The following is a 12,304-nucleotide window of genomic DNA, read 5'->3' as shown; positions in this document are numbered from 1 at the left end:
GAAAGCTTCAGATACGAAATCCAGGAATATGCCCCCCATGAGGAGGGATTACTTCCGCTCAAAGGAAATGGGCACTAAGACGGAAGCCACCCATTTCAGAGTTCCACACACAGCCAAATCCAACTGCCCTCCCACCAACATCAGCACCAACTGCCAGAGCGGGTGGGGGGGGCGGACGCTGTCCCACGGTATGTTCTGGTGTTCAGCAATCGTAACTGTAAGAGCTGATATGGTTAAGCCTTTCACAGTCTTCAGAACGCATTCCTGTCCAAGACCTCTTCAAACTATAATAAAAGAATATAAATATAAATAAAATAAAGAAGTATTGCTCTTATTCCCATGTCATAAACTCAGAAGCCAAGGTGCAGAAAGGTAAAGCAACTTTGCCAAGTACTCAGTCAGTCTGAGTTTTCCCTCTAAACCTTAGGCTCACTGCACAACCAAACTCAGCACATACCAAGCATCCAGAATGTACCTACATCTGATACCCAGACAGATGCTGATGCAAGTACAAAAGTGGTCTCTAAGAGACAACCCACACTGCTCCCCAGCCCCATGGCCTCACCTCCCGCTCCCATAGGGAAACATGGAATTTGATTCCAAAAGTAACCAAGCGCATGTGCAGAAGGAGTGAGGGGAGTATTACTGAATAGTGATCCAAGCACAGGTTTTTGTGTCAGACATACATAGAGTTTCAAACACATTAACTGCATTCGCTTTGGCTTCTTGTGTCTCTTCTCTAAGCTGTAATATCCTCTATAAGATAGAAATAATATCCTACAGATCTGTTAAAAAAAAAAAAAACATCAAATAACATCTGTAGAGCTCAGAGCCCTGTACAAGTCGGTACTCAGATGTTACCTGTTCTTTGCACACGCACAACCAAACACAGACACAGATGGCAGTAGCCCATGAACCCCCGCCCCCACGAGCATCCTCTCTCTGGCTGTTAACCTTGGGGTAACTTGTTAATGTTACTGTTCCTATTGTCTCAACAGAAACAAAGCTGCAAACAGACCGCGAACCTGGCAGTGTGGAGCGGACCGAGCACTTGTTAACAACAGCAAGAACCTCAATTTCATGTCAAGCTCAGCCACAAATGTGCTGGGAGCCCCTGAGCAGCTCAGACCCCTCCCTGTCACCCTTGACATCTCCGAAACGAGGGGGTCTAATGAGATCTCCAAGGCCCTCGCCGGGACTCGCACTCCGTGTTCCTCCACGCAAGACTGCAGAAAGCAAACAGTCGGCAAAATGGTGCTGAACCCCCTACTGGTTTGAACACACGGAACGCGCAACTCAAATGGCTGGCTGGGAGTCTCGGCCACTTGGAAGAACTCTCTTTCCCTTCGCATGGGACTCTTGGTCCTCGGCCAGGGACTCCGAGGTCTCCACTGAGAACAGCCCCAAGTCATTCGGGAACAAAGAAAAGCCAAACGCGCCAGCCGGCGAGACAACGAGTCCTCCATGCCACCCCAGCTCGACAGAGGCCAGCCCTCGGCCCAAGCCACATGAACCGTCACAATGAAACCAGCACCGCCCCCAGCAGACAAAAAGTGCTGGGTCGACGTCCCCTCCACAACGCAGACCCTCGACCACCACCACCAACTGCCCCAAATCCAGGCTCCCGGCTCCACCTTCCCCATCCTGAGGCTGACTCCGCGCTCGGCCCGTCTTGCCTGCCAACAATTTCAGCTCCGCTAAGGCTGTTTATTGTGCCTCGCGGCTGCTATGGAGTCATTTCTTAGACTGGAGCCTTCTTTGGTTTTTAGGGCTCCTTGTGCTTCCTCCCATAACACAACGCCAGCCCCCATCCCCCCAAAAAACCCAGCGGGATCTGATTTCGCTCGTCAGTGGTGCCCCGTTGCCCTCCCTCCCTGGCCTGACTTGAAGCCTTTTTCAAACTTTTCCTGAGAGAAGTAGATGCAGAGCTTTCGTTTTCCGGAGGAGGAAAACATGAAGAAAAAAAAGACCCGTTATCACTTACTTCCATCCAGGGGTGCACAGTTTGCGAACGAGGGAAACAGAGCTGCAGTCCACTGCGCTACCCCCAGCCCCAAAAGGGGAATGTGTTGTGAAAGCTCCTTTTTCCACTGCGCCGGTGGAGCAGCCCGGTGGTAGGCATACATCCACAGGCTGATGCAAGATGCCTTTGAGAGAAACCTCACATTCTGAGGATTCCTGGGAAAGCGCCAGGGATCCCAGCATCCAATATATTGCACATTTGGTTTCAATTAGGAAGGGGGTTGGGGAGGGAAGAAGCAAAGTCACCAATCAGAGCTGTTTTCTGTTGAGAGACTATTTCTTTTGACCCAAGGGACCACGGGCAAAGCTATAATTTACAGCAAAACCCATTCATAGAAGAAAAAATATGCATAACCATAGGACAGACTTAAAGTCATAGCTCCCTTCTGCCTTATCCCCACCCGCAGCCATCCCCACGCCCTCCCTCTGCATTGAAGACCCTGTCCCCACTCTGCGACACCCACTCACTCCCACCTCACTTTTCTTACTTGAGCTGAAGCCATAAGCACAACTTCAGTTCAGAGTCCTCTCCGACTACAGCGTTAGGACGGCTGGGTCACACACATGGAGTTATTTCTTCAGTGTTTTGGCCATGAAAACCCAGAGCCTAGCTCTCCCAAAAAAAGATTTGATCTAATCCCTTCCCCCCAAATGCTTCCCCCCCAAAAAAAAAACCTGGATAGTTCCCGAGTCCAGGATTCCTATTTTTTTCCACTCAGTTCCCAGTTGGCCGCTGTCTCGGAGGAGCTGTTGCTGTCCTGAATTCATGCTGCTAAATGAAAACACAAGCGTTTACAAGAACTTTCTAAATTATTTTGTAAACTTTTTCTCCTCCCTGCCCCCACCCCTTTCTGCAGCCATGGCCAGAGATCATGTGAAAAGGGTGTGTAGGCGACAGGGGAGGAACCCTGGTGGCTGGGCTCTCCGAAGGGTAACTAATAATCCTCTCCATCATCCAGGCTCCAGCCTTAACCCTTCAGAGCCTGGATCATTCCTGCCCATGCCCAGGCTGGAATGCCCTGGAAGTCTTGATTCTCTGTAAGAGAACATGGGGGACACAAGACAGGCAAGGGCTCAGGGCAGGAGATCCATGGAGGAAGGGAGATGACAAAAGGGAGCTGAAGAAGACCCGTCCTCCTTCGAGAGCCTGGGTTTTCACAAAGCATCTCCTTCTACTGGGCCCTTCAGCCGCCACCAGCTTCTCTCTGCTTGTCCCTCACCTGGGAGTGCACAGCTTCCTAAAGAGGCGCAGGGATAGAGGTGGGGCAAACAGGAAAAGGGGGCGGAAGGGGACCTGGAGGGGCAATGCCAGGTGAGTTTTAAGCACAAGATCCTCTACAAGGGGCACACAAGGCGGAGAAACCTCCAGGAGAGGTGGCCATGGAATTTGGAGTCACGCTGCTGGTATAAGCCCCTTTTCAAAGGCTCAGAAGGGCAGCATCGGTGTGACAGGGAGTTATCTCTAATGCCTGATTCTCAGATGGAAGAGGACACAGAGAATGAAGAGGCTGTTCCTAGAGTGGCCATGGAGATGATTCAAGGTAGCAAACTGAACCTAAGAGAAAGGACTAAGACTATGGTTATTTATTTGACAAGGAGAAAAGAAAGTGTGGAAAGAAACCTATTAAGAAGACCCTTCAAGGAATGTACAGTCTCTAAAGTCACATCAGGCTCACAGACTGGGACATCCAGCTCAATTCAGTAAGCACATGGGGACTTCGAATGTTTGTGAAGCATGGAATTAAAGGGGGCGGGGACTGTGGTGCTGCAGATTAGGCTGCCATTGCCAATACTGACATCCCACATAGGAGCACTAGTTCAAGTCTTGGCTGTTCCACTGCTGATCCACCTCCCTGCTTATGCTCCTGGGAAGACAGCAGAAGATGGCCAAAGTGCTTGTGCCCCTACCACCCACATGGGAGGCCAGGATGCAATCTATTGCTCCTGGCTTCAGCCTGGCCAGACCTGGCTATTGTGGCCATTTGGGGAATGAACCAGCAGATAGAAGATCGATCTCTCTCTCTCTCTCTCTCTCTCATCTCCCCTCTCCTCTCTCCACTCTCCTCTCTCCCTTCCAAATAAATGAATAAGTCAAACTTTAAAAAAATATTTTTTGAAATTCATAATCAGTTTCTCCTGATACACATTTTCAATGAACTTCTTGAAGACTCTTCATGTGCATGGATTTCAAAATCATTTCCACCAGAATAAATTTATAATTTAATTCCACTTCTATGAACATTCTTAGTACCCTGATTTATGTTGAGCATTTATCATGCATTTTACTGGGCACTTTCTGGAGACAACTGCAGTCATCTGGTTATAGAAGTAGTCCTAGTGGGCCCAGCGCTGTGATGTAGTAGGTTAAGCCTCTGCCTGCAGCACTGGCATCCTATACAGGCACCAGTTCGAGTACCAGTTGCTCTGCTTCCAATCAAGCTCACAGCTGATGGCCTGAGAAAGCAGCAAAGGATGGCCCAAGTGCTTGGGCCCCTGCACCCACATGGGAGACCCAGAAAAGCTCCTGACTACTGGCTTTGGATCTGTTCAGCCCTAGCTGCTGTGGCCATTTGGGTAGTGAACCATCGGATAGACGACTTCACTCTATCTGTAACTCTACTTCTCAAACAAACAAATAAATCTAGAAAGGAAGGAAGGAAGGAAGGAAGGAAGGAAGGAAGGAAGGAAGGAAGGAAGGAAGGAAAGGAGGGAGGGAGGGAGGGAGGGAGGGTCCTAGAATACTCCTCCAGTATCTAGCTCTATAGCTAAAAAGAATGCTAAAAAGAATGAAATTTCCATCTTGGTTACTGGTCTGCTTAGGTTTTCTATGTCTTCATGTCTCAATTTAGGTAGGTTGTATGTGTCCAGGAATCAAGACTCCACTAAAATACTATTTAAACTAATAAAAAATTTTAGTAAAATTGCAGGATATAAAATCAACACACACAAAAATAGACAATGCTTAGACTGAGAAAGAGCTTCTAAGATCAACTCCATTCATAATAGCTACAAAAAATTAAATACCTTTGAAAAATTTAGCCAAGTACATCAAAGATCTCTATGATGACAATTATAAAACATTAAAAAAGTAAACAGAAGAAGACACAAAAAATGGAAAAATTTTCCATGTTCATGGATTGGAAGAATCAATATCATCAAAACATCCATACTATCAAAAGCAATTTACAGAGTCAATGTGATACCAATCAAAATATCAAGGACATCCTTCTCAGATATAGAAAAAATGATGCTGAAATTCATATGGAAGCACAGGAGATATCGAATAGCTAAAGCAATCTTATACAACAAAAATAAAGATGGAGGCACCACAACATCAGTTTTTAAGACATACTACAGAGCAATTACAATCAAAATAGCCTGGTACTGGCACAAAAACAGATGGCTAGACCATTGGAACAAAACAGAAATGCCAGAAATCAACTCATGCATCTATAACCAACTTATCTTTGACAAAGGAGCTAAAATAAGTCCCTGGAGCAAGGACGGCTTCTTCAACAAATAGTGCTGGGAAAACTGGATCTCTGCATGCCAAAGTATGAAGCAAGACCTCTACCTTACACCTTACACAAAAATCCACTAAAAATGGATTAAAGACCTAAATCTATGGCCCAATATCATCAAATTATTAGAGAACATTGGAGAAATCCTGCAAGACATTAGCAAAGGCAAAGAGTTCTTGGAAAAGACCCCAGAGGCACAGGAAATCAAAGCCAAAATTGACAAATAGGATTACATCAAATTGAGCAGCTTCTGCACTGCAAAAGAAACGGTCAGGAAAGTGAAGAGGCAACTGACAGAATGGGGAAATTATTTGCAAACTATGCACCTGATAAAGGATTAACATCCAGAATATATAAAGAGCTCAAGAAACTCCACAACAACAAAACAAACAACCCAGTTAAGAAATGGGCAAAGCACTTAAACAGGCATCGTTCAAAAGAGGAAATTCAAATGGCCAAAGACACACGAAAAAATGCTCAGGCTCATTAGCCATCAGAGAAATGCAAATCAAGTTTCCTATGTTTTCATGCAAATCAAAACCACCACAACAAGGTTTTACCTCACCCCAGTTAGAATGGCCTTCATACAGAAATCAACAAACAACAAATGACAGAGAGGATGTAGGGAAAATGGTACCCTAATCAACTGTTGGTGGAATCTAAACTGGTACAGGCACCATGGAAGACAGTATAGAGATAGCTCAGAAATCTGAATATAGACCTACCATATGACCCAGCCATCTTACACCTGGGAATTTACCTAAAGGAAATGAAATCAGCATATGAAAGAGTTATCTGTACCCCCATGTTTATTGCAGCTCAATTCACAATAGCTATGATATGGAATCAACCCAAATGTCCATCAACTGAGGACTGGATAAAGAAATTGTGGGATATGTACACCATGGAATACTACAAAGTGGTAAAAAAAAAAAATGAAATTCTGTCTTTTGCAATAAAATGGATGTAACTGGAAGACATTATACTTAGCAAAATAAGCCAGTCCCAAAAGGACAAATACCATATGTTTTCCTTGATCTGTGGTAACTAATAGAGTACCTAAAAGGTAATCTATAAAAGTGAAATTGACACTTTGAGATGCGATGACTTTGAACAGCTCTTATCTCAACTGTCGAAGAACAGGTTTTTTTTTTTTTTTTCATACTATTTCTTGAACTCTTTACTTACTATAGGGTTAATCTACATGTATAAAGTTAATTGAAAATAGATCATAGTAAAAAATAAGAATGGTAATAGGAGAGGGAGGAAGAAGAAGGTTGGGCGAGTAGGATCAGAAGAATCACTATGTTCCTAAATTTGTATTTATGAAATGTATAATGTTTGTATACCTTAAATAAAAGGTTTCTGGGTAAAAAGAAAATAAAAAAAGATTTACAGAGAGAGAGAGGGAAAGACAAAGCGAGAGAGAGATCTTCTATCCGTTGGTTCACTCCTCAGATGACCACGATAGCCAGGGCTGAATCAGGCCAAAGCCAGGAGCCAGGAACTTCATCTGGGTCTCCAAGTGGGTGGAAGGGGCCCAGACACTTAGGCAATCAGCACAGAACTGGGGTGGAAGTAGAGCACCTGGGACATGAACCAGTGCCTTTATGGATGTCAGCATCACTGGTGGCTACTGTACCCGCTGTGCCACAATGCCGGCCCCTGAGCCTTCATGTTCAGAGACCACTCTGGTTGGGTGGAGACCTATGTGCTTCTTATGCCTTGACAATAACCTGTAGGAAACCAAAGCAGGAAAGAAGGAAAATGGCCAATACAACTTCAGAGCTGAAGGACCTAATCCCTGGAACACCCGAAAGAATTTTCTGGGAACTCTCAGAATTATTTGGTAGAGTCTTGAGTAAGGCTGAAATTCCTAATTTTATGAAAACAGATGTGGAGAATACCGTTTTATTACTCTTTTGTAAATTCACTTAACCCTCTGGTTGGTTTGGCTTGGGAAATAGGAGTCATTGCAATCAGAATTATTTATGTTCCATAGGAGGTGACACGTCCTAGCCCTGAGGACTGTTTTACATTGAAAATGAATTACTCAGAAGCACCATAGGATTCCATTACTAGGATTTTACCAAAAACAATATAGATCTATCTGGGATGGTCAAGATGCATTGTTATATAGGAAGAAAAAAAATGTGTGAGATAACTTTTTTTGTAAAAAATACTTATTTACTTGAAAGGCAGAGCTACACAGAGAGACAGAGGGAAGGACATGGAGAGAGAAATCTTTCATCCACTGGTTCACTCCCCAAATGGCTACAATGGCCAGGGCTAGGCCAGGCCAAAGCCAGGAGCCTGGAACTCCATTCGGATCTCCTACGTGGGTAGCGGGTGCCCAAGTACCTGGGCTATCTTGTGGTGCTTCCCCAGGCGCATTAGCAGGGAGGTGAATGGGAAATGGAGCAGCCGGAGTGGCGCCCGTGTGGGATGCCAGTGCATCCCCAGGCGGTGGTTTAACCAGCTGTACCACAATGCTGGCCTCTGAGATGACTTTTCCATATCGTTTCTAGTTTACAACCCAAGGTTCCAGTAAACAGAAGTGTTGAGAAGTGGAATCACTTTCATGTTTCTGTCTGTAAATGCAAAGGAGCTGGACGTTTTTTGAATGTCGAAGGAAGTAAAAGGAAGGATGGAAATAAAAAATCTAGCTAAGTTTAAGAAACACACATACACACACACACACACACACCCCTTAAAGGATATATAGCTATTCACAGAACCAAACAGATGGCACATTTAAGCTTCACAAGAAATTAAAACTAGAAATCAGTCACCACTAACCTAGGTAACAATTTTCTCTCCTTTGCAATCCTCTTTTTTCATCTCCTTTTCTCCTACCAACTTTTCTCTGTTCATTCTCTCATCCCTCCCCCTTTCATTGCTCATCTCTCTCCTCCTCTGCTACCCTCTCTACAGCCTGCTTTAGCCCATTCTTCTTCAAACGTTTCTGCTTCTTTTCACGTATTACCCGAAAATGGTGCCTCAGCGTTCACACTCACTTCTCCTCACTTCAGATGAACATGCAAGAGCGATTGCCTTGACTGGATCCCCATTGTAGAGTCCTGGGGTGAAGAACTGACTGGTCACACGTGCTTCACACAGTCACCCTCTGCCTCTAAATTGTGGTAGCGATGGGTCACATAATACAGGTGCGACTCCAAGGACCCACACCCATAGGGAGTGAAATGATTCTCAGAAAAGGAGAACCATACGTGAAGAGACACCCAAAATTCTCTGCCACACTCGTAATTAACAAAACCTCTGAACTAAAATATATTGTATATATGCCTCATCACCATAAAACCAGAGAACACTGCTTACAGTATTATGAGTATATTTAACTTAGCCAACAATTTTAAAACTAATTTGTAAAATCAACTCCTTAGTACTGGTTAATCTGTCTACAGCCGACAAATCTGACACATATTAAGGTGCAAAAGCTTAATTTAAAAAAAAAATTTAAATCAGTATAAAGGAAATCTTGTAGGTAGTAGAAACTCTTGGGTTTTCCTAAAAGCAGAAAAGTTTGGATGTCCTGACAGTTTCATGAAGAATTTTCTTTGGTTTCTTCCTGAGTTTAGCTCATTCTTGAATCTTTGCAAGCTGAAGAATTATCTCATGCAGATATATATTTAAAAAATGGATACTACTGTGAAAGATTTAAAGGACTTCTACATATAATATTTTTAGTTTCTTTCTTTTTATTTATTTGAAAGACTGAGTTACAGAGAGAGGTAGAGACAGAGAGAGAGAGAGAGAGAGAGATCAATCTTCCATCCACTGGTTCACTTTCCAAATGGCCGCAACTTCTGGAGCTGAGACAATACGAAGCGTGGAGCCAAGAGTTTCCTCCGGGTCTCCCAGGTGGTTTCAGGGATCCAAGCACTTGGGCCATCCTCTGCTGCTTTCCCAGACACATTAGCAGGAAGTTGGACTGGAAGTGGAGCAGTCAGGACTCAAATTGGCACCCATAAGGGATGCCGGCACTGCAGGCTGGGGTTTTAACTCCACACCACAACTCTGATCCCATACATGTAATTTTTTTTAAACTTTTATTTAATGAATATAAATTTCCAATGTACAGCTTATGGATTACAATGGCTTCCCCCTCCCATAACTTCCCTCCCACCCGCAACCCTCCCCTCTCCCGCTCCCTCTCCCCTTCCATTCACATCTAAAATTTCCGGTAAATCTTGGACTTTGGTTTTTCCAGTTTGGGCCCAACTGAAAAAATCGAAGGACCTATGTCTCTCATCTTATAGAGATACCAACTAATCAGGCTATTTGGATTATATTAGAAGTACTGTCAAGATGTGACGTGGTACTAAATTTTAAGTTTCTATAATGGAAAATGCTATTAATACAAATGTTTGAGAATTAAAAAGTCTAATGATCTTGTGTTACTAGACATGATAGTTATCTTAATGAGAAATCCCCAGAGGCCTAAAGGGTTAAATACTTGTAAAATCCTACAGATGCTTTCAAAAATACTGTGAAGTAAGTGAGTGCCTCTTGTTGGTTGATGAGTTTATAATTTTAAACATGGCAACTTAAAGTCTTTTGTCATCCACAGTTATATATGATTTGCTGCTCATAAAACTAAAGCATTGTTGGTTCTGTGTTTAGCTGTCCTCCTATAGGTTCCTATGGACTTTTTCCAGCCACTTGTATTGTATTCAGTACTTTGGGATGGCTCTGTAAACAGATGAAGCCAATAATGTATTAACAGTACCAACTGAGAGAAAGTATGGTTAACTGAGGTTACTAAAAACAAAAAGCGGCCGGTGCCACAGCTCAATAGGCTAATCCTCCACCTTGTGGCGCCGGCACACCGGGTTCTAGTCCCGGTCAGGGCACCGGATTCTGTCCCGGTTGCCCCTCTTCCAGGCCAGCTCTCTGCTATGGCCTAGGAGTGCAGTGGAGGATGGCCCAAGTGCTTGGGCCTTACACCCACATGGGAGACCAGGATAAGCATCTGGCTCCTGCCTTCAGATCAGCGTGGTGCGCCGCCTGCAGCGCGCCAGCCGCGGCGGCCATTGGAGGGTGAACCAACGGCAAAGGAAGACCTTTCTCTCTGTCTCTCTCTCACTGTCCACTCTGCCTGTCAAAACATATATTTAAAAAATTATAAAAAATTTATAAAAGCAATTCAAATCAATTGGCAATCTACAAAAAGAGTTAAAGATTTTAAAAGCTATTATTAAAATTGCTATATTGGTCTATTATGTTATGTTATATGTGTGTACATATTGTATGTCCACATAGGAAAATTTTATTGAGTTTTATTTTAATTGGCTTATAGATAAGATTACCCATACATATAATTTTAACACTAAGAGTTTGTTCCCAGGTCTTAACCCTATACTCTGCTAGATGCTGTTCTTCGATGGCAGACTTTAATAAAAGAAGATCCAGGTTTAAAACCCTCAGTAGAATCACCTTGAACAAGGTATCAACTTTCTGTCCCTAAAGTGGGAAGTTAATACACTCTGATAACCCCTGGGATCATAAAGATCCAATAAGATCCAGAAAGAATAATTTATTGAGTGTGTATTATGTGCCAGGCAGTCTTCCAAGAACTTCACATGTATTATTTCTTTTAATGCGCACAAGAATTTTATGGGGTGGCTACTCTTATTTCCCCAATGTCCAAATGAGGAAACTAATGCATACAGAAGTTAACTTGCCCAAGACTACACCTTGTGTGTGCATGGTATATGTGTGGGCAGATGCTTTGCTTACAATAAAGTATTGTATGTTTATGTAGTGAGCTCAAAATATTTCAAAGCAGGTAGGAAATAGTTCATTGTTAATTTTCCAGGGATTAAAATCCTGTTATCAATGAGAAGCTCTTCAGAAAACCTCATCAGAAATGAACAGTATGAACAAAGTATGCATGGATTTCAAAAAAGCTTTTACAGCAAAATAAGCATATTTTACTTCCATTTCCCCACAAAGTCCTTGCAGTGCCTTCGGAGATGAACAGTCATCTAAGTCATTTGCCTTCCCATTCTGTTTTTCCTGCTGTCACTTCTCTGTAGCAAGTGCACCACAGAAAGAACTGAAAAATCAATGAAAAAATCAAAGGAAAGGGAAAATTCAAATCCTTCTCACCCACCGATGAGCTGAGAAGTTGAGTAAAGAGGAAGTCAAGTTTAATGGCCAAAAGCAGACTCTGATTTGCCTGTGCGTTTAACAATGCTGCGTATGATACTTCCCAGGTGAGGAGCGTTTTCACAGACATGACGTCATCTGGTCCTCAGACAGCCCCAGTGTGTACTCAGCGTAGATATTAATATCCTCGTTTTACAAATAAGGAAAATGAAGCTCCGGGAAGTGGTAACTCAATCAAGGTTTTCTGCTGGTGAACTGCAGGATTTGGGTTTGAATCCGGGTTCTGGGGTTCTCTGGCTCCTTCTGCCCATTTGGCACTGACAGCAACCCTCCTCAGCGCTTCTGCGCTCACCCAATTCTAGCAAATGCCATTCTCTGGTCTGCCTGCTTTGCTGTCCTTGCACTTCCTTTTCCATTGTGGAGGAAGAAAAACAATCCCTCACCTCATCAGAAATTCTGAGATGAAAGGTGAAAAACTGGACACAGAAAACTTGGCATCGTATGCCAGCTTCATCTGTGTTGAGCAGAGTGAGGGCTACAAGGAGTTTTTAAAGACACTTCTTTCTTTTTTTTTTTTTCCAAAGAAGCCTTTTATTTAATGAGTACAAATTTCGTAAGTATACTTTAGG

At 43.5% G+C, this 12,304-nt stretch overlaps 1 protein-coding gene across 4 annotated transcripts in view; it reads right to left on the bottom strand.

Annotated features, from left to right (window-relative positions):
- Nucleotides 1-2,540, bottom strand: part of DDR2 (discoidin domain receptor tyrosine kinase 2) — a 164,432-nt gene extending 161,892 nt beyond the window's left edge. Inside the window, exon 1 of one of the 4 annotated variants that reach the window (XM_062192640.1) lies at nucleotides 2,511-2,540. In XM_062192640.1, the coding sequence (XP_062048624.1) occupies nucleotides 2,511-2,525 (15 nt within the window). In that variant the 5' untranslated portion in view covers nucleotides 2,526-2,540. Of the gene's footprint in view, nucleotides 1-1,984; nucleotides 2,183-2,510 lie in introns of those variants that run through there. The other 3 variants (XM_062192639.1, XM_062192642.1, XM_062192643.1) reach the window with 3 other exon arrangements.
- Nucleotides 2,541-12,304: the final 9,764 nt, after the last annotated feature.

The sequence above is a fragment of the Lepus europaeus genome, chromosome 5, assembly GCF_033115175.1.
Source record: "Lepus europaeus isolate LE1 chromosome 5, mLepTim1.pri, whole genome shotgun sequence".
Taxonomy (NCBI): Eukaryota; Metazoa; Chordata; class Mammalia; order Lagomorpha; family Leporidae; genus Lepus; species Lepus europaeus.
The sequence above is the reverse complement of the archived record's forward strand: the minus strand, read 5'-3'. Positions and strand labels throughout refer to the sequence as shown.